Source organism: Solea senegalensis, linkage group LG8, assembly GCF_019176455.1.
Source record: "Solea senegalensis isolate Sse05_10M linkage group LG8, IFAPA_SoseM_1, whole genome shotgun sequence".
Lineage (NCBI taxonomy): Eukaryota > Metazoa > Chordata > Actinopteri > Pleuronectiformes > Soleidae > Solea > Solea senegalensis.
The window spans coordinates 7,972,055-7,998,246 of NC_058028.1; the positions used below are offsets into that span (position 1 = coordinate 7,972,055).

A 26,192-nucleotide genomic window follows, 5' to 3' on the forward strand; every position below is an offset into this window, starting at 1 on the left:
TGTCTGTCTGTAAAACGACTGGAGAGGAAATCATTAAATTACACTGGGTAACTATCAGTTCAGGGTATAAATCATTCCCAGTGTTGGTAGGAAATAACGCAGTAACATCCTCTGACTCAATTATGACCAGTTTACTCAAGACTGACGCTGCTGATGGAGCCACACACAATTCCTAGAGTGTATTATTAGATGTTATTGTCATTCTGGTCAGCCTTGACCATCTGCTCCACAGGGAGTTTGAGTTTCTGCCCTCTGGACGCTGTTTCAGGTCACCTTTAAGGAGGACTAAAAGACTTCATGTCTCCTTTATTTCAATAGCAATCAATAGTGTTTCTGTCTTTTTAGTGCACTGTGCACTTTCTGTTATTCTGTTATTGCCCTAGGTATGAACTTCCGTTGCTGGTTTTTTAATGTTGCTGTTTTTGATGTTGTTGTTCATGTGAACCCGCGCCACTCCACAAATTCTCCCCCTGGGGACAATAAAGTTTGTCCCGTTTGTGCTACGTAGAGTGGAATAGATCGTACTCGGAACAATGGCCCCGTCTACAGGGCAGCTACTGTTACTGAGGAAACAAAAGTACTTTGAGCCACACAGTTCATCATTTACTTTAGAAATGGCAGATATAATAATCTCTCTATTCAAAGTTAGTTACTTGTTTGTTTGTTTGTTCTGGGCCAAAATAAACCAAAATACTGGGGAATTAAACATCTTAGCAAACTCTATCCTCCTGAAGAGACGTAAAAGAAAGAATTCAGTGGAGACTTTTTGATAGTGTAGTAGAAAAACTATGGTAAAACTAAAGGAGGCTCTACTTATTCACATTGCAGCCAAAGTGATGAAAAATAGGATTGTGACAGATTGCCTCCTACACTGCACAGGCACCAGGTGAACTCTGCAGGACTTCAGTGTGCTTGCTTCTTCTTTTTCTGGGCAAGGCCGACAGTTGTAGAATATTTTATTGGTCTGGCTATATTGGCCAGAGAGCTTGACTGGACTGATCTAGATTAACTTAAGTGAAACTGCAGGGATAGTCAATCAGAGGGTTCACACTGTAAACGGAGCAGTAAAGCAGACAAGGACAAAGAAGAGGAGAGATGGTGCAGCAACATCTCCAACCAATTCACTCTGAGTCACCTACATGTTTCATTACTAAGATTACACTGTAAAGGGCAAGCAGTCAGGAAGCACACACACACACACACACACGCGCGCGCGCACGCACACAGTGAAGGGTCGAGTCATGAATCATTTCTGCTCACCGTGACCATGAAGCATGAAGTCCTGCAGAATCAGAGAAGCCAGAGTGTTCAACGCATGGACTCACACACACACACACACGTTTGCACAGCTATCTTTTTTAGGACAATGCATTAGCTTGCATTCACTTGGACAACCTATACAAAACATTATCCCTAACATAACCAGTTACCTACCCATGAGTAAAATCTTAGCCCTGACCTTAACCAGTTCCTCAGGAATGAGGCTCTGCTTCATAAGGACCAGGTTTTGTTCTCAGTGTTTATGCCAGCAACGGTAGACAGAGAGACACACACACACACACACACACACTATGTTTGTTGACTTTGGATGCTGGGGAACCTGCTAATTCTCTTAACTGGTCACAAATTGGATTACTGGATTATGAAACAATTAAAATGGAAATTAAAAACATTTTGTTGAAATTAAACATAAGATTGACATTGTGTTTAACAGAAATGCAAATTGTCAAAGTGATTTAATTTAAGTTAAATCCCCACCCAATAATCATTTAAATGTCCAGTATATAATATTTAAGATGGCTTATTGGTAGACAGAATAAATATTACTCATAATTATGTTTGCAGAAGTGTATAACTGCTTTAAAAGACTTGATGAATTAACTTCATATGTTCATATGTTCATATGTTATTTAGGCAAGGGTCTGGATTTACAGTGGCTGCCATTTTTTTACCAGGCAGATGTGTGTTATTTTGAAATAATGGAAGCTTAATACACAAAAGAAGGAAAAACAACGTCCTTTCTGGTATGCAAAGGCCACCGTAGTTCCCTGACTTGCCCGGGAAGGAACAATGTCCATTTGTAAACTATGAGTAAGATAATGGACCTTTAAACTCTTCACTGTCACACCTAACCTGACACCTCCTAACTTGGATAAACGGCTTGTTTTTTTCTGTATACTGTATCTTCCGGTCACGTGTTGCATGCAAAGTAGACAGGCGGCGGTAGTTTGCCAGACTATGAGCTTGGCATTTCCTCGCACAGCTGACATACAGTACATAGTTTTCATATCGTCTGCTGCCACAGCTGATAATACTAATTTTATCTCACAAGTGGACACTGTAAGGATTACCAGCATCAACGCTGCAAAGCGTTCCAGAGGTGAATGAGGAAGGAGGAATGTGGGCTTCATATGATTAACTGTTGTTAAATATGGGTCAATGCTACACACACAGTGTCATTCTAAATTCATCATCATCTAGTTTACTCTCTGGCAAAAGCTTCCTCTATCAGGTTATGTTTCCCATATTAAGGTAAACACCTTTCACCATCTCAGGGAAAATACATGGATATCTCCATTTTGTTTAGTGACATATAACTGAACATGTTTATTCTATTTTAATCTTCAATGAACCAAAAGCCACAATGGCCTTAGTTCTCTATTTATCTGCTCTTTTCCCCATGTCTGTTCAAACACGGGGAAAAGAGCGTTCCCGCTGCATGAAAGGAACACTCTCCGGACTGAACTGAAAATGTCTGATCTGATTTCACTTGGAGCTTTTGGTTCTTTCTTATTAGACGGACGAGAAACCTTTAAACAGTGCTGTGTTTTTTAAAATATTATCGTGACCTCAACTCCTGAACTTTAAATGTCAAGCTAACTTTGCACACTGTTAAACTAGTGTTTCGTCTAAAATGATTGTTTCCTAAATCTGTACAATTCACTGTGCTGCTGAGCTGTTGACCAGGTCTGATTGAATAAAGGTTAAATAAAAATACAAATAAATACATTTTCTAAATATCTGTTTAACATTTTTTGAATGAATTGATTTACTGTATCATCATCATCAATCATTACAAAGAACAAACAACTGGCACGTTTTCAACTGATTATTAAAACAGTTTACTTACTTTCTGATAGTCAACTCATTTATTTGGCATCTACTCTGCAGCCATGTTGATAAGACATAAGACATGGCTTGAATAAAATGTGTTGTATTTTAATGAAAATGTAATACAAGTCAACAACAACAAACTAAACTACAGAAAAATGACCATTCATCACAAGCCTGACCTGAGCTGGCACAAACAAAACCTTGTTAAAATGCTGGAAAAAGCCACCAGAAAAAGTATAATCACAGTCTCAGCTGTTCTAATCCAACCACCTCAGCAGAGGCGAGTTCATCTGGGGCCAATAAATTACCAAGCACAAGACACAAAAACAGGCAACTATCCAACTAACATGATGTTGCACCTGCATTAGTGCTACTCATGGCTTTGTGTTGCAGGAAGATAAAGCCCTTTGGACATAAAGACTTATTTTATTACACAGACATTCAGTATTCATCAGTGTTTTCAAGCAGTGAATGAGCGTCACTCCATGACTAATCAACAAATAGACACAAGTCTGTTTCTTGTCCTCTCTATAATGCAGCAGCACTTTATCAGCAGAGGACAGAGTCTATTGTTTATCTGTTTTCCGGTGCTAGAGCCACATGTATTCAGAGCACTCTTGGCTCTCGTGTTTCACAGTAACAACCGCTCCGACTTTCTGTGGTGGTCCGTAAGACAATCTGACCCAGCGGTCAAAGGACTTAGGGTCAGTAACAGGTCTGGCACCGATCGGACATGCATGTATGTATGTTAGCACACACACGGGCCAGTGAGTGGCTGTCACTCAAGGTTTGATCAGCAAACAAAGAACTGGCGACAAGACGCGGGAGTCACAGGATGGATCCTCTTACCATGATGAGGCCGGTGGTGATGGGGTCGTTGCAGCCGTGGCACAACTGTCCAAATTTGGTCCAGTAGTCCTTCTTACAGAAAAGCCGTCCATCTTTTTCATAATACCAGTGGGACAGTGAGGCGCTGCACTCACAACACCTGACAGAAGAAGAGGCAGAGAGACGTTTTAACATAAAATCAAGTCGTTACACCGATATTATGGCATGATTAACATCCCTATATTTAGAAAATTTAAGCTGAGTTTTGGCATTTTTCTCGATAAACAAAAAAAAACTAATAATAATAATAATAAATATTCATGTGTATTGATCAAGTAGTTAATAAATCCAGCGTTGTCAGGAGGATTTGTCGAAAACATCAGTAAACCTGTCATGTCAACATGTCAACATGTTGTACTGCACACAGTGAGTGAATCCTACTTTAAACCTTGTAATGACACACTGCAGAGCCTCAAATTATAGTTTACATGCTGATAATAATAATATCTATAGCTCTTTATATACTGTATATTTTCATTTAAACACCGACCCAGCCGAGGTGGACTGTATGAGATCACACCAAAACACAACACAACTGTGCCTGAGTGTAAACAACAAAGACACACAGAGTAATAACAAAAAAGAGATGAACACAGTGACACAACACTATCACTGTAGCGTTGTACAACAACATGATTTCCAGTGCGGTGAGAAAACCATATTTAGTGGTAGAGCATTTCCTTGTTCTGTATAACAGTACAATAAAGCAACTGATGAGATTACAGTCTACATAATCTGATAAACCTCAAATTACTGATGACAATTCCTTCATCTTGTAGATGTTTTCTCAATAATTACTTTATGTCGTTGCTGTAGCATTTTTGAACAGCTTCCATTGTTTTTTTTTGTGTTGAGTAAGTATTTTCTAGCGTTTCTTTTTGTATTATTCAAATATCTGAATATGTCTGCCTTCAGGACAAGAATCTTATCTCACAGGAGACAAAAAACAGACTCCAATACTAAATGAAAAAAATACCACAACAAAAAATCAATGCTTATTCCAGAGCTGCGGGCAAAATAAACTGATTATGTTTCAGAGGCTTGGACCACAAAAGACAAAACTGATCCCATTTACATTTTTGCCAATAAATCATTTTAGTTTTAAGATGATGATGAAGATGTTTCTTTGTGCATATAAAGGGAGTGTATGAGTAAAGGAGGGAATTAGGAGGTGAACAGGAGGGAGTTGCATTTTATCAGCTACCATTTTAGGAAGTCGTCAGACACATGAGTCAGATACTGAGCAGCAGCAGACGGATTCATGAGACAGTCTGTCTCTCTAACTGTCTGTCTATCTCTGTAATTCTCTCTCTCTCTCTCTCCATCTAACTGTCTGTCTTTCTATCTGTCTGTCTCTCTCTCTCTGCCTGTCTGTACGTCTGTCTGTCTCTCTAACCGTCTCTCTCTCTCTCTCTCTCTCTCTGTCTAACTGTCTCTCTGTATCGCTCTCTGTATCTCTAACTGTCTGCCTGTCTCTCGAAATGTCTGTCTGTCACCGCAGTTCAATTACAATCTGTTGCAGGAATACGGAGCAATATCAGACTGATGGACATCAGAGTGATAGAGTGACGGCAGGTGATGATTAAGAGATGGAGACAGACACAAGGTGAAGATACGGTTACACACACCTTATACCCTGGTAATACAAACAAACACACAGTCCACTGGGTTCATTCATTCATTTTCTACTGGTTTATCGTCATGAGGGTTGTGGGGGAGCTGGAGCCAATCCCAACAGACATAGGGAGGGAGAGGTGGGGTGAACCCTGCACAGATCCACTGCAGGGCCAACATACAGAAACCAACAACCATTCACTGTCACACTCACACCTACAGTCAGTTGTACTCAGAGTGTCCAAATAACCTGTTAATTTGATTGTTTTTTGACTGGGAGAAGAACCTGGAGAGAACCCACATGCTCACAGGGAGAACATGCAAACTCCACACAGAAAGGACCTCGGTCATACTGGGATCCAAACCGGTGACCTTCTTCTGTGAAACAATACTAGCCACTGCACTTCTGTGTTGCTGCACTGTGGGGTAATATTCAAAATAATGATGAAAACGGCTGATTGAAGGTTATTTCTAAACAGATGGAAAGAGCATGTTCAAGATCTCATATGACTGGAGCTCAATCATTTTCCTATCGATAATTATGATTGAATCTCTATTTGCTGCACATATTTCACTACATTTACTGCTTTCTCAAACACGGTGCAAGCGTGCACCTCTGCTCCGCATCAGGCCATACATTTGAAATGTGTGTTTATCCCTCAGCGTACAGTAAACATCGATGCATGAGTGAGTCAGTGCACTGCTCACAGGCTTCTGAATCTTTATGTCTAACACCCATGACTCTGCTGAGCTCTGCTCCCATCAGTTTAGAACCAAGCCTGTCTGTTCTGTAAACTGTAAATGAATGGCCTCAGTAGCTGAAGCAGAAAAATGCATTTTATCTCTCATCTTATCTTGATGTTCTACTGTGGTTACTGCAATATAAATATCATTTACTAATAATGAGGAGATTTTTGCAATCTCCTGTGTTGTCCTGGGGTTTTAGTCCATTGGAGAAACCACATATACATTTTGTATTTATTTATTTTTATTTTAAATCTAAATTTATATTATGACTATTGCCCATAATATTTGGCCACACAGTTGTTGTAGTGGTTAGCACTCAAGTAAAGTGAGTAAGGAAGGAAAATCTCTGCCAAAGCAAATGTGCGGATTGTCCGCTGTGGCGACCCCTAGAGAGGGAGCAGTGGAAAGACAAAAAAAAAAAAAACTGATGCCCAGACAACCTTGTTTGCTGGTTGGAACAGGACTAAAAATGTACCGCTCCTATTGTAAACCTGTGCACACTCACAGAGTACATCCTGTACACAACTGTGCAGCATATTCAGCCACAGATACCTTTTATGTTTTTATTCGACTGATTAGGCACACACACTCTTTTTAGTGTCTGCTGCACCAGCACACTGTGTCAAAGCTGCTTCTGGGGAAAGGGGAGAGGATATGAGGAATTGGGTCAAAGCTTCAGGAAGACCTCAGCTACTAAACTGTTCTTTCTCTTTCTGACACTCAATACTGCTGCATGTTTCGCACGTAACACACATAAGTGAACTCTGCACACATGCACACACAGGAGGGTCTTTAATGCGATGACGTTCAGCTTCTTCAGAAGTGTCTCTGTGAGCAGAGCTGGGTGTGGCAGCAGAATATTAAAGATATGGGTGAATACATTAGTGACTCCCAGATGGAAAGACCAAATTTCTCCCCTCTGGACAAGAATCTTATCTCAGAGGAAAGTGAAAACAGACAGCGGAAGTACTTTCACGTAAATGAAAGAATACCACAATACAAAATCAAAGCTTACTCCAGGACTGCAGTCAGTGTGATACTCTGTTCTCACATGTAGGTATTTTGTGTCGCTGTGTCTGTGTGTGGAGGAAAATGTAGGAGGATGTGAAAGAGAGTCTTTGCCGTCTCTGCTATGATGCTCCAAAACACTGTGCTATGCTTACTGTGCACATTTATTTAAAATAGTAGGGGGAAAGGTAAATATTGCATGTGTGTGTGCACATGCAATATTCAGACGGCAGATTTCAGACACCATGAACAACCAGTGAGAGAGAAGATGAGACAGATCCCTGATGGAATTCACTAAAAGTGTCTGAGAGAGACATAAATTCCTTTTGTCAGGTCAAAGGGAGGCAGCACTTTGGCCTCAAGACCAAATTGATCATTAGGGATTTTAGAAAGTCAAATTGAAATTAAATAAAATATAAATATGTGTGTGTGTGTGTGTGTGTGAGAGAGATTGAGCTGAAATGCTTTTTCATATTATAATTTTGAATCATAGTCTGTGTGTGCTGCTCTTAATCCGTCTGCCATTCAAATGAATCATTCCCTGGACAGTTTTATGAAATGATATGTTTTTGAATGACTGTACACTAATCATGTTAACTGGTAATGCAGGTCAATATGTAATTAAGTTGTCCCCGCTGATGTGAGAGGAGCTGAAGTTAAAGAGAAGGAACGACCTGTGTCTGACTGAATAGATGGAATCAAACCTGCTGAAGACATGATGACATTATATTAATTTAGCTCACAGACGTAGAACAGATGTAAACACTAGACATAATTTATTACATTGCTTTTTGTTCATGACGGTTTAACGGTAAAACAATTGCTCAATCGACAGATTATTAATCCATAATAAAGTAAATTAGTGCTAGATAGTTTCAGAGGTTTTCTGCTTTCAGCTTCTTAAATGTGACGATTCACAGTTTTCACTTTGTCACAAATAGTAAATCATTTCTATATGTTCTGGCAGAACAAAGCAGATCATTTCAATTGTATCTATTAATTAGTTACAAACCCACAGCAATTAGCTAAATGCTTCCATTGTCTGTAGGTCAAGCAGAACTGATACTGTGGGCTGTGTGGAGATAATATGAATCCTTTATTTTACACCACAAACACCAACACTCACACAGTAAAAGAAATATTACAACAACATCCATCATCACTGCTCAATATGAAATTGTCCTGTATTTTAAACGACAGTCAAAAAACACAAAGATATTCAATTTATAATGATAGGCGTTAGAAAAACAAAGTCATCTGGGAGGCAAGCAAGTAAATACTGATTTGTATGGATTTGTGTGAAAAATCAATGAGATTTAAAGCAGTTTATCCATTAACTGATGAATCATCACAGGAAAATGTAACCACAACTTTATCTGACTCCAACACAAACACTGCTGGTCATCCAGTGTTTTGTGTGCGCGCGTGTGTGTGTGTGCGTGTGTGTCCAAACATGTCACTGCAGGTCATAAATGACGTGCAGGCTGACACAGCTACAGGAAGCAGGAGGAGTTAAAAAGGATATGGTGGGTGTGTGTGTGTCTTGGTAGAGGTGCGGACAACACTGGCACTGACAACACACACATACACAATTCTCCTCATTAAAAATTAAATCTTTCATCATGTGCCTCCATGTGAGAGGGACATAAATCTCCTTTCTAGCTGCACACACAGCAGAAAAGCTTTGAGCACTTTCAATCAATAAGCCAATACTCCGGTCGGCCGAGTCGTGAAAAAAACCGACAGCTAAGGTCAAGTTTAATGGATGACAGTGACGGAAACAAATGTGTCTGCTGCATGATTCTGTCAAGAGTGCTCAGCTGAATGGACTAAAAGTGAAATCCGCACAGAGAAAGAAGAAATATAACCTCTGGGAAAGGGAGAGGGGGTCATGAACACACACACACACACTCAGACAGCAGGAAGTCTCAGGGAGACCCCTTTCTTCCAACTCCACAGAGACATAAATAGGATAGGATTCCTCTTCCAGAGCCAAGATTCCCACTTGCTGGTGGATTCCCAAACCTATTAAGACAAACATGACTGTCTGCGGGGCCACACGGGGCGACGTAGTACAGTCTAGTGCTGTTGCCTTGCAGCAATGTGACCTGGGTATTGGAACAAGGGCCTTTAATCGCACACTCTAAATCACCTGTGGTGTGAGTGTGAAAGAGAATGGATGTTTGTCTCTACGTGTTTGACTTGTGATGGACTGTCACCATGTCCAGGGTGTCCAGACCCTCATGTGGACGATAAATCAGTAGACAATGGATGGATGGACGGATGGATAACTGCGTGTCCTCATCACAAAATCTACCTCATAGAATAACATATCGTACAAACTCCAGAAATAATTGTAAAGAAATATTTACTATTCTAGTTAACATCTAATTAAGTGGTTGAAACAAACTAAGAGAAGAACCATAAATTAAAATACAAGGCCTTATTTGAATCGATGTAAAATTAAAACAATATAGAAATACTATTACCATACTGAGTTTCTCAATCACACAAAATTAAAAAAATAAAATAAAAAACATATTTGCAATCAGCAGAACTATAGATACATTGGGGATTATATCTTTAATCCCTCAATGAGATTCCCTGTGTCTCTGCAAGCAATAACAATGCCATTATATCTCAGTTTGAAAAAGACAAAAATAAACAGCACCATTATTTTCTTTTAAAAACACAGCTGATATATTCCTCTTTTTACTCATTACCACACCCAGCACCTTTATCTCATTCCCACGCATCCCTGACTGTGCCCCCTGGAAAATCCCACCCACCCACGAGCCTCCTGCCATGGCAACGGAGAATACCACAGCGATGATGTCACCCTCTCTCACAACAAGGCATTACCTCACCACCTCAAAGGAAATCCCTCATCCAATCAGGTTTCAGTCTGATCCTTTTAATTGGCTGTATTTCTGTGAAGAAAATATAAATATTTAAGTGTTGTTGCAGAACAAAGATTGCCCTCATATTAGAAACAGTATTATTGAGTAAAGTTGCACTCCGACTTTGTTTTCTTGGGCTTACATTTGCTTCATAATATCCAACTGAACTCCTATTCAGGAAATATAATTCAATTCAACTCAAACTTCATTAAAAACTCACAAGAGGGTGCATAGAAAGTAAAATAATAGCCAGTTCAGATACTATATGACAGAAAAGCTACATTGTTCTGCAGCTATGCTAGTTAAAATCACAGCGCTGAAAACATACCATTTGAAATGTAGTTTATATTAAGATGTAGATTCCACCAACTTTGTCTCATATTATTTTCAGTGAGTTACTCATTGTTCTGTGACCTTGTCAAAACAAGCTCAGCATCAGAATTAAGCTAATGACAGAATTTATCTCCCAAACCTTCTTGGTAAAAAAAAAAAATGTAGCAAAGGAAAGCAGGTTGTGCATTTTAATCAGTGGAAATAATTGCGCAGTCCGTGGTTTTTGCTCTGGAGAACAAATGTTTCAGACGAGAAAGAGACAGTGTCTTTATTGGAGGCTCGGTGGTCTATTCAGCTGGTAAACACGAGCCCTGGCAGACTGTGAGTAAATGAAAAGCACAGCAGCAGTTTCCTTTGTGATTGTTAAGCTCTGCAGACTGACTGACTGTCAGCGGCACAGTTGCGCTGTGGAAAAACGATGAAAGGCCTCAGTGAGCTCTGGGATCCACGATGAGAGACGTTAAGAAGGATTCAGGAGCGACAGCAGAGCCTCCTGTTTTTCATTATCAGGTCTCTTGTTCCCGGGTGGTTCAGTTTAGGAAACCGTGTCTCTTGTGTTGTGTATCGTCACACAATGACATCATTTACGACATGGGACACATGATGGACGAGCCATTGTTGATACGTGTGGACTTTTCCTGCTATAACCAATTAAAATGTCTAAAATAGCTGGTTTTTATTGTATTTCTCGTCTAAACCCTTCTGTTGCTGTCGCCGACAGGATTTGGCATGCATACGTCTCATTAGCATAACTACTAGACCATTTGTGATACCAAGAAAATTCAAAAACTTCTCCAGGGTGTGACCCCGCCTCTCGCCATATATATGCTGAGACTGTCACAGCACCTCCCGCATGACCCTAATGTAGAGGATAAAGGAGTAGAAGACGTTTGCATAACTGACGGATATCAAAAGTGAAAGCTTTTTTAAAAAAACAGGGCAGATGTACTCACACATTCATCATTTTTTAACAATTCTACAGCCATAAACAGCCATTACTTGTATAGCGGCAAATCACAACATACATTATCTCAAGGCAGTGTACACAGTAAGGCAGAAACCTTTACAATATTATAGAGAGAAGAGAAACTTCACATTTCACACAATGCGCAGGTGGAGCAGAGAGAAAAAACTCTCTTTTAACAGGAAGAAATCTGGGTGAGAGAGGAGAAGAGGGAGGCGAGGTAGAGACAGACGTGAGACCAGGAGCAGAGTCATGGCCAGTCTCCAACTTGTGCAGGTGTCATTTTCAAGCCCAGCACCCATGTTGTGTAGGTAGAAAATGCACTTGGTCTCATCAGTGCACCCATGTGTGTGTTAGTCTTAAAATGAGGTGCGGTCAGGCACAATGTTAGTGCCTTGCATTCCTGCGTCACCGACCAACAAAAACCTGGTCTGAAGTCAATGCTACAGTATTTTCACAGGGACACACACTTCAGCACTCTGCCTCCTCCTCTTCCTCATCAGCCCATGGCCAAGTTGGAAGGGAACTGAGAGGGAGAGAAAGAGAGTAGTCAGTGAGTCGCTGTCACCATTCATCCATCTTCTACCGCTTTGTCCTCCACAGGAGGGTCACGGGGGGGCGCTGTGCCAATCACAGCTGACACAGGGCGATAGGCGGGGTCACAGTCTGGACAGTTCGACAGTCCATCACAGGGACACAAACAACCATCCACTCTCACACTCACACTTACGGTGAATTTAGAGTGTCCAATTTACCTAATCCCCATATTGCATGTTTTTAGACTGTGGGAGGAAACCAGAGAACCTGAAGAAAACCCAGGCACACACAGGGAGAACATGCAAACTCCATGCAGAAAGAAACTTTTTTCCAACTGGGGCGAACTTGCTGCAAAGGCAAGAGTGCTAACAACGACCGTGTGGCCCCTGTTTCCATCACACTTTTTAAAAACAGCTGATTGCTGTGTGTGATGCATGCAATGAAAAAAAGCTGGACTACAAAGTGAAACAAAGAGCATCAGTCACTTAATCAGTAAGTGAGCCAACGCTCATGATCCCATGCTGCTTTCTTACTATCTTTGAATGAGAGAGAAATCCCTAGTGGCAGAAATACATACTGTATTGTGCCACCAGGGGCAGTGCTGTCATTTTCATGATCTTGTCCAATGAAAGGTAAATGTCTAACTTTTGCATAGTTTTTGAGTAGTGAGCAGATTAAGTTTTAAGCCCCATTTTGGTCAATGTCACCCCTGACTGACTAAACAGCAGGAGAATAAGGGCGTTAATCTGCCATACTTTAATTACATTTAGGGTTTAAGTCTGGGCTCTCTATCTGTTGCAAAAGTGACAGAATTTAATTTCCACATGTGATTAAAGTTCTGAAGTGAGAGCCAAAGTTCAGGGGCTTGGGAAAATGCAATTAATGCAAATGCCACAAATCACACAGGGTGATCTCTTTCCCTAAATGTTATCAGCTGCTGTGGCATTCAGGTGAGGATGTGCTCAGAGACGGACACAGACAGGGATGTGATACTGAGCCTATGCCATCAAATCATCTCTATCATGACATGTCAATCATGTGTTACTGACAGTTTTACAGACTAATCATTCACCTCTAGCTGCCACAAGTTAACACTTACCCACTTACACACAAACGTATAATACTGTGCAAACGCCTTAGGCCACCATTAGATTTGTTGTTGTAGCGACGCTATAATTACCATACAGTGTAATTATTTCTCTATGTATGTAGTTTTAAAATAACATATGTTTCAGAAATAATAATAAAGAGAACAGCTTCTACAGGTAAATGTGTCAAGTATTCAGTGTGACCTACACTTACACTTGAACAAGTTTGTCCAACTGTTTCATGTCGAAAAACATCTGCGGTGAAAACGCTCTATTACGCCAGGTTTATTCATGACATGCTTGAGCTTTACATGCAAATGTTGTATTAAATCTTTCCGATCGAAATGTTAAGGATCGCAGAATGTGACAGACACTCAAACAACAAAGACTTTTGCACAGTATTGTACAAGTGCCACATTGAGAAAAAAAAGAAAAAAGAATAAGAATAAAGTCTTAATTTACGAGAATAAAGTTGTACATTTACGAGAATAAAAGTCGTACTATACTGCCAGCGTCCGAGGTCTGTGCTCACCGAACCTCGACTCCCTCTGGATCCAAAATCTTAGTTATCAGTCGGATTGTTTCTTGAGAAACCACAAAACCCCTCTGAATGACCCGCTGATGCATCCACCGATAACCCTGCAGTTGACCAGTTCCAGCGATTTCCTCCAAGTCCGCCTGGTTCTTTATGCACATATTCTTTTTAAAGTCCAGATACTTATGTGATACAATGTGATGCTGATGTGCCAAAGGACTAAGTATCTCCTTGTTTGTGAAACCTAAGTACAATTCCACGAAATGCTCCACCACCCTCAATTTAACAACTCTCCTCTTCTAAAACAACAGGTTCAAATATTACCACTTTAAAAAGTCATCATTTTACGACTTTATTCTTGCTGGTGCGTGTATGTTATGTTGCATTAACGTGATCAGTGAGGATTCATTAAAATCAAATTAAAACATGTAAGAATGTTAGACAGGTTGGTCCCTTGTGGCGGCGCAGCGGCTCTGATCAACCCTCCATCTGACACTGAAATTTCGTTGTGCAATTTGTATAATGACAATAAAGATGAACCGCTGCTTAAATGTTGCTTTATGAGCGCCAATATTTTCCATGTGCAAAATGTTCACATCAACAAAAATCAATGAAGCAAGTATAGACACAAACATGAGTCCTGTGACTTCCCTCATGATAAAAATACGTCACCTTTATATGTGCGGAATTATCATATCATACATCATGACAGTCCCATGTGCGACAGCAGTGTTTGATTCATTGTCTTGCTTTGAAAAGAGAGAAGTCGCAACAAAATCCGGAGTGTTTGTGGCTTCAGAGAGACAGAAGTGTGACTGACACAGTGGACTCATGTTTGCTGGACGAGGAAGTAAGAGACAATTTAAAGAGGAATGATTAAGTCATTCAAACCACATCTCAATGCCCACATCCCTCTTACTACAAATGCTGTTCATATACTATGTGAAAACACACTAGGACGTAAAAGATAAAGTGGTGCAATGGGTTTTTGGAAACCTAGAAAATATCAAAAGAATTGTGTAGAATGTGTCTTTTGGTTTTACTTTCTATTCATGATAGAAACATAATAAATTGTCCATTGAAGTAAGTATTAAGGTAATGTTAACAACTCTGTGTCCAAATGATCTAACAGTTAATGTGTATGGAGTTTAAATGATAAAGAAATCAGTCTCTATTGGTTTCACGATATTTTAAACTGTGTGGATGTGATGACCATCGGGTCTAAGAATAATGACAAATCTGTCAAACAATCTGATAAAGAAGACAATTATAAGAAGACATTATTCCTCCACTGGTTTACTTACTTTGTGTGCGGCAGTGGCTTCTCGCTGCTGTGTCGGACCTTTGCTGACATGTCTCCCGTGGGAATGAGGGTCTTGTTTAGACAGTAAGAGGACAGCAGATCTGATGTTTCACAGCTCCACCGGCCTAAACCATCAATGACACACACACACTCTCTCTCTGTCTCTTTGTCTGTGTCTCTCCCTTCCTCTACTTCCTCTCTCGGTGCAGCTGCACCGAGGGGTCGCTCTTCTTCTCTGACTACTTCCTGTCGTCTGCTTGCCCTGTGGGAGCAACTGTGACCCTGTGACGTTAACGCAAAGCTGCTTTTCCAAACCTAATGAAGACTCCACCATTTCCTGCACTGTTCAGGACATTTAGAGGTTTTGTTCTGCACAAATCACGTTGACCTACTGTCCATGAAAGCTTCAACGTCCTCTCAAATAATTTGATTTACCAGCGTCCTCCTCCTGTGAGTCCAGGAGATGAGCCTGCTACGTTTCCTAAAGGAAGAGATGGAGGTCAAACAGCATCTCCTCTTTTATCACTCATAAACTCCCTCATGTAGAAAGTGTTCAAGCAGCTTCAGACAAATCGACTGAGTCAGATTATGTCATCACTTCAGTGTCAACAACTATGGGGCCAATGATGCAGCAATAATTCTTATTCATGTGCTTGTGTGTGTGCTATGTTTTGTTACCTCTTTAGGACTGAGTAAATGCTGACTGTTCCTAAGGATGTGGTTAAAGGTTTAACCCAGGGCTCATTTTAGTTCAGGGGCCACATACAGCACAATTTGATCTCAAGTGAGACAGACCAGTAACATAATAGCATAATAACCTAAAAACAACAAGAACTCCAAATCTTCCCCATTGTTTCACATTTAACAAAGTTCATTTTTTCAAGACTTTTTTTATGAACAAACTGAAATTTCCAGATTGGACCCTCTGGAGGGCTGATTCTGGCCCACGGGCCGTACATTTGACACCCCTGGCCTAAGATGTGAAAAGGGTTTAGGTTAAGGTTAGGGTGAGGCATTAACTCAATTTTGGAGTGTGTGTGATGAGATTTGTAAATGTGTAAAAAAAAACATTTGCAAACATAAATGTCATTGATAGATATTACATTAAAGTGAGGTTATAATTAAAAGTTTAGAGTCTTGACTGTTTGCTGTGAAAAGAGATTCATGTCTTTGCAGCAACTTTTATTGTCAACTTTGCCTCCACTTAAAACCTAAAGGACATCTATCTGAAGACAAATCAGCAGTCTTCATCACCAAGACGGATGCTGCTGAGACACACACAGTATAAGTCACTGCCATGAAGCCAGAGTTTGGCTCTGGTCGCCATAGAAACGTCTGGGCTTGTGACTAATATACATCACACTGACGGTTTGGCTCACGTACACGGAAAATTTCTTCCTCAACTCAGTTAACATGGAGACACATGGTGTGGATGAATTATCTTATCTTCTGTCTGCCTGCATCGCTTCCTGCAGCATCTGTTACCAGGCAGAGTTCATCTGCAGGCAGGAAAACAGCTGAGTCACTGCAGCCCGCTATGTTTACTAAGCACAACTTCACTGCAGGAGAGAGCAGGACCAAAAATGTGGTGCAGAAGATATTTCACCACTTAATCTTCCACTTCTGAGTATGTGATGGAAAATCACACTTAATTCTACGTCAGTATTGGGTGTTTATTAGCTGAGCTCTAACAAAAAGAGATTAATCCTTCATAAAGACTGCTGAGGTGGTCGAGCAGAAATATGTTTTATTGAGCAAAGGACAGCACTGCACCGTTATGCAGAGACACTGCAGCATGAGAGGAGGTTTCAGAACGGGAGTAAAAATGTATTTATAGACGATGAACAGGTGTGGATTTTCACTATTTATTTATCCAGTTTCATGTACATTTCCATATTCATTTTTATGACCAAAAGAAAAATGATTTAAGCAAATTGGACACTCTAAATTGACTGTAGGTGTGAGTGTAAGAGTGGATGGTTTTTTGTCTTTATATGGTCCTGTGATGGACTGGTGACCTGTCCAGGATGTACCCCGCCTTTCACCCTATGGTTGTATGAAGGTTGTGACAAAGTAACGTTCTGGGAACGGAATGTGAAACTAACGTTAGGAAAATTTTCCATATCAACCACAGGAGAACCAAGGGGGGGAACCTTCAGGGAACCTTCCCAGAATGTTCTGGGAACCGAAAATTGTTAGCTTTGAGAAGATGGATGGATAAATGATTTAGACCTGGTGTTACAGTCTATATCATAGAACTGATTTATTTGAAATGTGCAATTTGAAGCTCAGCTTCCTCTAAAATCTGTGTTGTATTTACATTTCAATACTTACCACTTGAAGCTTCAGCTTCAAGTGTTCTCTATGGGACGACACAGAACGGGTTTTTTGTCCAATCCACAGTGATTGGACAAATGCGGTAAAAATGTCACTTCCACAGAAGCTCAGCTTTTCTCAGAGTCAACGGAGCAGTGGGCGTGCACGGATGCTGGGCTTCTGCATGATGATTGGATGAACTGTCTGAAAGGCAGAACCAGTTTTTGATTGACAGTGTTGAATAAAAACACGATTGTAGCTTTTCAGTTTTGCGTAATTATCGCGTTTCCTTGTTGTAGTTGTTCATTTGCAGAATTTATGTATGAATAACTTTGTCTGTTTTAAAGACAAGCAACTGCCACTGGTGCACTTTAAATCTTTTTATTCCTCGTTATAAAGAGGCAGTGAAGGTTGTGACAGAATCCAGAGTCCTGTCATCACCAAAAATACAAGAGCAGCACAGGAAAAGCTAGCTGAAATTGAGACGATGATGCATCTTACACAGTGTTACATGAGATAAATGAATGAACGGTTGTGGTGGCAATAAGAGCACACAACTGTGTTACAAAAATCAATACATTTTGAGGAACCATGGAGAAATAAGTTCCCGGGTCGAATGATAAAGTGATCAATAAAAACAATGCTGCTAGTTTAGTAACTGCTGGCAATAAATGAAAATAATAACACACTCACGGTGGTGTTTTCATGTCTGTATGGTGAGTGGTGGGATACACACAAGTTCATTTTCCCATGAAACCAACAGTCCAGTGAACTTGCTGCTATTTTTAGACGGGCCGCTGGACCAGAGGGACTCCCCAAAGTCTTGCAGTCTGGTACTTTCATTCCCACCTTCACTTTTCTTCTCATCTGCACTTGTTTCATCACAGCAGCACTGAGTCCTTACTCAAATGATGGAATTTGCAGGCGGAAGCAACAACTTTTTATCATTAAACCGCAGGCTTTGTTTCTATGTTTCATCATCACTGTGGGCAGAGATATAAAAATAAACACTTTCTGATGTCTTATTTAATGTTTTATATGTTGTTGTTTTGCATTGCTTTGAGATCATTTTGCACTTACTTACTCTTAATAGTCGTTTAGGGTCTTTAAACTGAGCTCTGTGACTTTCAAACTATTAAAATGGCTTTCTCTTGTCAGGAATAACGTGCGATTCTATAATTTAATTTAATTTAATTTAATTTAATTTAATTTAATTTAATTTAATTAGCACCAATCTTGGAAAGAGCTTTTTAAATAAAGTGTATTGTTTTATTATTACATTTACTACTATATTATTATAAATAAAATGCAGTTTGATTTCTAAATGCTGTGTAAGTGTTTCAGCCGAACTGCTTGTTCCACTCTTCTGAAGTCCAAAAGATGGAGCAAAGAGCAAAGAAAGTGAGAGAAGTTACGTAAGATCAGTCACAAAAACTGTGCTCCATGAGTAATATGTAGAACAGCTTTGAGACTCACTCAGTTTCAGTTTGATGAATTTGCTTTGCATGTGCTTAAGGACAGTGCTGGTACTCGCTGCCTTAGAATCGAAAAAATCTAATTTGCACAACTTCCTTCGCCTCAACAAGCTCGACGGAAGCTCCTCCCGACGGAAATCTCAACTTGCACTTAAAATATTGATTAGCCTTAGTGCATCTCAAACATCAGTCAATCTGTTTTAAGTGTATTGATCTGAAGATTTAGCGAGGCTTAAACTTCAACACTTTGTTTTTTTTAAAAAAAGGGTCGGTAAGTCTTGAAAAGCGAGTGGGAGAAGATGCAACTTATACATCCCACCTCCAGTTTCACTGCAAGTGCAGGTAGTCAGGTCACACAGGTGCACCAGTGAACCATTCCATGTTGTCCCAATTAACTGTATGTCTGTATTACAGTATTTTATAGTTGTTTTTTTTAATGTTTTAATGATTTAATTATAAAATATTCATGTATGTATTCTGCTGCTGTTGAAAGATCAACAGACAAGACAAGACTGATGCTCTTAAAAAAAAAAACAGCACAGAATGAGAGTCTATTTCCTTCACGACGACACATACCATCTCACTGCCCACACACAACATGCCACAGACTCATTTACCAGTATGTAACTGAGAAGACAAAGACACATTTAGCACACAGTCTGCATTTAATAATTCTTCACATAGGAGAGGAACCTGCCTGAACCTGAAACACAAACCTGACTGTTCTTCACTCCAAACAAAACCTTTGTAAAGTAAAACCAAACTGACAGGCAGCACTGTGGCAGCTGCAGGTCTCATATCAGGACTCAATATAAAAAAAACATTATCATCCATTAGAATTGAGTCATTTACAGAGTTTTACCACAGAAAAAAACTGACGCTGTTGCTTGTGGTTTCTTCAGCCTGAAGGCTGCACGAGGTTGTAATGATTGAAGGTCATAAATGTGAATCACACGAGGTGGGTCATTTATTATACATTGCTCCAAACCTTTGTCATCCGCAAACTAAAAGGACACAATGTCTCATCTACTATTGCTATACAAAAGCATTATTCAGCCTGTACTGCTCTACTGTTTCACATGCTTCTTCAATATGTTCAGTGTCAAAAACTCACTCACACAACCAAAATAATAGGACTCCCCACTCCCAACCAAGTATCACAAGACACCACCAAACCACTACACCACGACTTCACAATCCATCCCTCCAGACGCAGGTACAGAACACTAAAGATGCAACAAGGCAGGTTCTAAAAGCATCCTGATCCCCTCTGCTAAAACAAAATAGTAAGTAAAACCATTGTCATCACATGATGCAACCGATCGCAAGGAAAAGCCAGGTATTATTTGGTTGTCGCTGGTTCTGAGCCAATTTACTTCGGTGACAACGTGCTGGGTCGGGAACCAGAAACAAGAGCAGCTGTTGTGTTGGTGTTGAAAAGTACCTGAAGCAGACGGTGTGCCAGTCAGTGTTGAGGGCCTGGAGGTACTGCTCATCGTAGATCCTCTGTTTGCATCCCGCGCACACGGGCAAACTACCTCCAGCTGCAACAACAACAACATGTCATTTATCATACTGTATTTACTGTACTGTCCTGTATGTACACAGTGACTCATGTCATGGACGTAAGAGACGTAATCCCTGCTGAAGAAGGTTGGCATGTGACTCTTATCTCTGTCCTTATCTCGCCCTCGATGCAAAGCACCACCACTGGTTAATGATCCAACTGAAGCTCCAGGAAGTACAAATATTCTCTACGGGGTTGGTCACACGTATTTCTTGTTATTTCATGTCCACTGCCCGTGTCTTTGAAGACATGAGGTCTCCATGATTGTCATATGCTGGTATTGGAGACTCTGGCAGCTGTAGGCAAAGGCTTCCTGTGATATCACTCTACTTATGTGGCTCGCATATGCACTCTTTCTGTACTTTTTTTTGTTTGATTGAACCTGATTCTTTTTTTTTATTATCACCAACAACAACAAAAAAAAATCACAAACAATAAAGTACATATATACACAACAGAGAGACCTGCATTAACAGGTACTGTTCTCAGTGGAAACGTAAGCAGTGCTTTGCTGTTCCAGACCGCACCGTACTGAACCATGATGGAAACACTAGCAGTGTTTTCGTGGCAGAAGTTACACATTAAAGCTTTAATATCATTTTTTTTTAGTCCATATCAGACTTTGTACTTGTATTATTAAATAAAATTGGGGTAAAATATCTAATTGATCATTTTCTGATATAATGTGTTCACGATTTGATTTGCACCTTTTTCAGTAAAACATCAGCTCAATATTTACTGTGTTGTAGATGTTCATTGCCACGTGAGATATCCTCAAAGTATGAACTACTACACTTTACTTCGACTTAAGGATAGAAACAGTTTCTAACATTTGTGTATTACATTTAAAGAAAATGGCATAGAAGATTGAACCATAAAAGCACAATGATTACACTTCTGCCTTTGCAATCAGCCAATTGTGTCGTTTGAAATCGCAATTTTCATTTTAAAGCAGTCAACAGTTACAGCTCTGATAAGCAATGAATAGTGACGACTGACATGATCGTACTAATCAAATCCAATCAAACCCTGAGATCTGTGAAGATTAAAGTTGCAACCAGTGAAAAATGTTCATCTGTGTTTCCCAAAATGATTCTCAAATGTCTTGTTTTGTCCACAAACCAAAATGATTCAGTTTGAATTATGTATTTATTACATGGAGCAAAGAAACCCAAAAAATATTCACATTTAAGCTCAAATATCAAAAAACTTGTTTTAATACAGATGAATCGATTCAGCCCAAGTGAGGATGCACAGTCCTATTCGTTTTTAATCTTGAAAAAATTACATTTGCAGCTTTTGCATGAGGACTGTGGCCTTCATATACATTAGAGTCATAAGTTTAACAGCGTTTCTGTCAGTTTGAGAGGATAACTTTACTCCTCGGTGTGAAGAATATCTGATCAGCTTCAGATTCCTTCAGATTATTATGCTGTAACAACGTGTTAATGAGTAGAGAGAGTTTGGACTGATGAGGAGATGAGGCTGAGCAGAATACAAACAGGATGGACAGAAGAAAACATGGCTCCGGCTGCAGCTCAGTATCAGGACTCACAGGCTGACGCTCCCTGTGGGACATACATGCACCACTATAACAGTATGTGACACTATGTGCACCACTATAATGTGACACTATGTGCACCACTATATGTGACACTCACAATGAGGGGAAATACGCGTCTGAGCATACAGAGCATGTGTTTACTATCCCTGCAGCATCTTCTGTGTTTGCAGCAGCAGCAGCAGAGGGTGCGCTGCTCTTCCCCGCGCCTCCCTCCCTCCCTCCCTCCTCACCACCGCTGCACTCCCACCACCGGCGGCTTCAAAACTAACCAAACCTCCCGCAGACTCTCACCTCCTTCCTCCTCTCCCATGCGTTCGTCCTTCCACGTGCAGCAGAGCAGCATCAACCTCATTCACTCTCCGGGAGAGAGCCAGCCGCCTCTGGTCCACAGATAACCGCCAGTGTCCGCCCCGCCGCCGCCGGTCGCGTCGCTGAGTGCGTGCACGTCGGCTTGTTGTCCCTGCCTGTGGCCCGCGCTGCTTCCTCCTTCATTCGCTGCTGCTGCCTGCGCGTTTCTGCGGCGCTTCATTCAAGAGAGCCGCGGACCAATGGGGCTTCTGAGGCGGAGGAGAAGACACGGAACCACCGCCAACCAGCTATGTTGCCTGGATAATTAATGCGCTGTTTCCGGGCGGGACGGGCGGGGGCGGGGGTCATACTGGAGGAGTAAGGAGGAGGAGGAGGAGGGTGTGGTGAACTCCAATGTTGTTATGGCAATGTTATACTGATCCTAAATAAGTAAGTAAGTAAGTCATTTTAAAGCACTTAAACTAAATAAGTGTATATAAGGGCTTTAAAATAATAATAAAAAAATTGCTCTTTAGCCTTTTAAATGAGCTTTTAAACAGGTTACTGGTGTGCCCCTGAGCAAGGCACCCAATCCCCCATTGCTTCGGGCACAGACAAGTCTCGCCCACTGCTCCTGTGCCTAGCTTGTGTAAAAAGATTGGGTTTCACTATTTGGTGTGTGTGCAAAAATCACTCATTCTAATTCCAACTTTTTAGGATTTAAGAATACATTGTAAGACATTGTATGAAAGAATAGTTTCATTATAACTGGTGTTACTTTCTAATGACAGTGATTAAACAAATCTTTTAGTCTGGGTAAAAAAAAGGACGATAAGAAATATGGAAGGTGGGTCTTAATTATAATTTTATTTGCCTGTGATTGACTCCTGTATTGACTATTGAAAGGTCACTGGGAGGCACGGAAAATAAATCATAAGATGTTTGAATAGTTCTGTATCATCATTCCGCAGCTTCATATTTTAGAGGTGGGACATTTTTAGATGAAAGCTTTCTTCTTATGGAACAAGGTGTAAGCTACTTTTTCCAGAATATGGATCATGGGTCAGAGGTTTTCCCAGGAGATCACCAGTGAACAGCAGCTGGAGTTCATTGTTTCCAGCTGGTAAAACAAGCACAGTTTATCAACATAATTCTGAGGCACTGGTAAAAATGACGGCATATGAACTTGGGTTCCCTTTTTCCAAGAAGAAGAAATCACATTTGAAAATACATTAATAAATGTGATGGTCCCTGACTCAGTTTATCCAATGGGGGAGGAACTGAGATGTGTCAAAGGTCCCAAGCAGAGAGTCCTAGAACCCTTGATGTTACCTAGGATACCACTTTGTGGTATGTTGATTTTAGCAAACTGATCCACAAAGACACTCCAGACCAGGTGGTTTTGATCAGGTCTCAGGACAAGCTGCTGCTGTTGCTGCTTTTTAAAGCCTGAAGATGGAGGACAAATGCACACTGGAGGACACAAAGATCTTTTAACACATTTTATTTTGTTATTTATTAAAGCAAATAAAATGCTGGGATGTCCAGGAACAAGTCACATGTGTGTCATGGAAATATAAAAAGTGCAAAACCACACTGTTCCTCCTTATAAAAACAGTTTTAAATAAAGATGAAGAGTATCCCAAGGCACATAAGACAGGGTCTGACCCAGCGAGGCTCAAAGACAGTTCTTACACAGCACCGAGTGATGGAACTGCAGCCGGTTTACATCAAATTAGTACAAAATACAGTACACAGTTACAGAGAAGAAATGTGGGGTCACTTGGCAACAGCGCTAACAAACCTTTGGTCAGTAAAGCCTTGTTTTTTAAAAGCAGCTCAAGTAAATGAAAAGACAATGGGAGCTTATGCCTCACACACCGCATTACAATTTATGACAGTAAATAAACGCAAAAGCAAAGAATTGTTCTTGTTTTAATGTTCACACACTCCTGATAACAATAAAGCTATGAGTCAAAACATGGTGCAAAATAAAATAAAAACTTGAATATTCATGTTATGACAAGTTACATAAATGTAAATAAGTGCTGCGATGAGACTAAAAATGTGAAGCGGAGTAAAGCACGCCATCCCATCGAGGACAGTGACACATTCATACATACATAATGTACATACCAGATAATGATATTCTGCTGTGTTTGGATCTTAAAGGCAAAACTGCTTTTTGTATTTTTATTTAAAAAAAAAAATCCTCCTGTGATGAATTAAACTGTTATTTTTATTGTCTTGAGCACACCTGTCCTCAGAGCAGGGGCTGCTCTTCATACATCACAAGTTTGGCAACAAAGAAAATGCTGAGAAAACTGAACTGCATAGCAACGAGATTCAGCAAAGTTACTGAGAGCAGATGGGTTGGCCGAAAGCCCTGTGTTCCCGCTGCTTTTTACCCAGCAGGCCTAAAAATAGCAGCAGAGCGGACAGGGAGCCAGAACCGATGCTGAGATTGGCCAGATTTCATCAGTTTTTTGGACAAGCCGCGACCAACCCAGCCTCTGTGATATGTCAAAAAGAGGAGATATGCACAGCGAGGTGCGACAGTGTGGCTCTAACACTGAGGACAGATCACCGTGCTTTAACATGAACCTGGAGTTATTTGTAGGTCACATCGGCAGGCAGCGATTCAGACAGTCTTTCACACAACAGTACAAACCAAATGCCGAAACAAGAAACACACATACCTCTTACACATCTTACACACACACACACTGACACGGTGACACAAAAACACTGTATTTTAAGTAGGCTGGTGCAGTACAGGGAGTTAAAGCGGATTAACTTGACCTCATAATTGATTAAAGCAACTATCAATAACATACGTCACATCGGAACGTGTACAAAACTCTGGGTCGGTGGGTTTGTTTAAAACCAGACATGGAAGTCAAGTCAGTAACAAAAAGATCTTTGCACATTGTCTAATGGGGGTTTGTTTGCATGTAAAATGTACATTCTCAATCATGCAGTAGCACCATAGTTTTGTGAGGTCACACTGGATCACTGGAGAGCTTCTACTTCCTCCTCCCGCAGTATTTGCCCTGGCATCCTGCAACTCCACCTGCAGCAAAGACCAATCACATTTACAATGACGCCTTACTTAGGGCTGTCAAAGTTAACGCGTTAATACAGCCGAGATAAGCACGATTAAAATAATTTTAACGCGTGAAAGCTGGGAATTATCCGCACTAAACAGTCAGTCAGAGAGGAGAGGCTGACATAGTAACTTAAGATGGAGAGAGGTGAGGGATTGTTGGGCGATTTCATTTTAAGAAGCTGAGCAACGGAACCATTGATAAAACTAAAGTTTTATAACTACCTGGGTGTCACGGCACAATTTATTGACAAAGACTGGAAGTTGCGATCCTTTGCCTTGACTGTCAGAAAAACAGATGCACGACTAATAGCTGAGGCAAACTAACCACTCTAGGCACCGATAGTGTCCGTAATATATTGGCATCTGACAGTTGACTTCCAATTGGACACCTACTCTGCGTGGTTGACTGGGCTCTCTCTCTCTCTATCTTTCTGTCTGAGTTTCTCAGGACATTCTAAACTGGATTATTTTGTTGTGATGCTAACACGTGATCTTGTTGCATACAGGATGGCAGTCACCCATGTTGACCCTTTATTTTAAGATGACCTGGTTGGCATTTGATAGACCTGAGTCTCTTTGAAATCACATAGTTCTATGTGTAGTTCTGGGTTTAAAAAAGACACATACAATTAAACAATGGTGTCTGATTACGCATTAACTTAGTCATTAGAAGAAAGACAAGTCTTCTACCTCTGAAGACGCCTCCTCCGCCTCCTCCACCACCTCCTGCACCACCGAGGAAGCCCTGCAGTGCCCCGTACTTGGCTGCTTTGGCTGTAAAAACAACAGACGTAACAAACAGTATGAGCTATTTACTTTAACTGTGGAAACGTTTTTCTGGA

The 26,192-nt window shown here is 40.6% G+C and overlaps 2 protein-coding genes across 7 annotated transcripts in view; both read right to left on the minus strand.

The window, feature by feature from the left end:
• Positions 1 to 22,567, minus strand: part of limk1a (LIM domain kinase 1a) — a 45,471-nt gene extending 22,904 nt beyond the window's left edge. The window contains exons 1-3 of one of the 2 annotated variants that reach the window (XM_044032190.1): positions 22,245 to 22,567; positions 20,267 to 20,366; positions 3,964 to 4,102 (exon numbers count right to left, since the gene is read on the minus strand). In XM_044032190.1, coding sequence (XP_043888125.1) covers positions 3,964 to 4,102; positions 20,267 to 20,366; positions 22,245 to 22,305 — 300 coding nt within the window. In that variant the 5' untranslated portion in view covers positions 22,306 to 22,567. Of the gene's footprint in view, positions 1 to 3,963; positions 4,103 to 15,032; positions 15,115 to 20,266; positions 20,367 to 22,244 lie in introns of those variants that run through there. The other variant, XM_044032191.1, reaches the window with a different exon arrangement.
• A 1,162-nt stretch (positions 22,568 to 23,729) lies between these two features.
• Positions 23,730 to 26,192, minus strand: part of LOC122773699 (elastin-like) — a 45,583-nt gene continuing 43,120 nt past the window's right edge. For all 5 annotated transcript variants that reach the window (XM_044032553.1, XM_044032556.1, XM_044032555.1 and 2 more), the window contains 2 exons: positions 26,041 to 26,124; positions 23,730 to 25,314 (listed from right to left, as the gene is read on the minus strand). In XM_044032553.1, the coding sequence (XP_043888488.1) occupies positions 25,268 to 25,314; positions 26,041 to 26,124 (131 nt within the window). In that variant the 3' untranslated portion in view covers positions 23,730 to 25,267. The remainder of the gene's footprint in view (positions 25,315 to 26,040; positions 26,125 to 26,192) is intronic.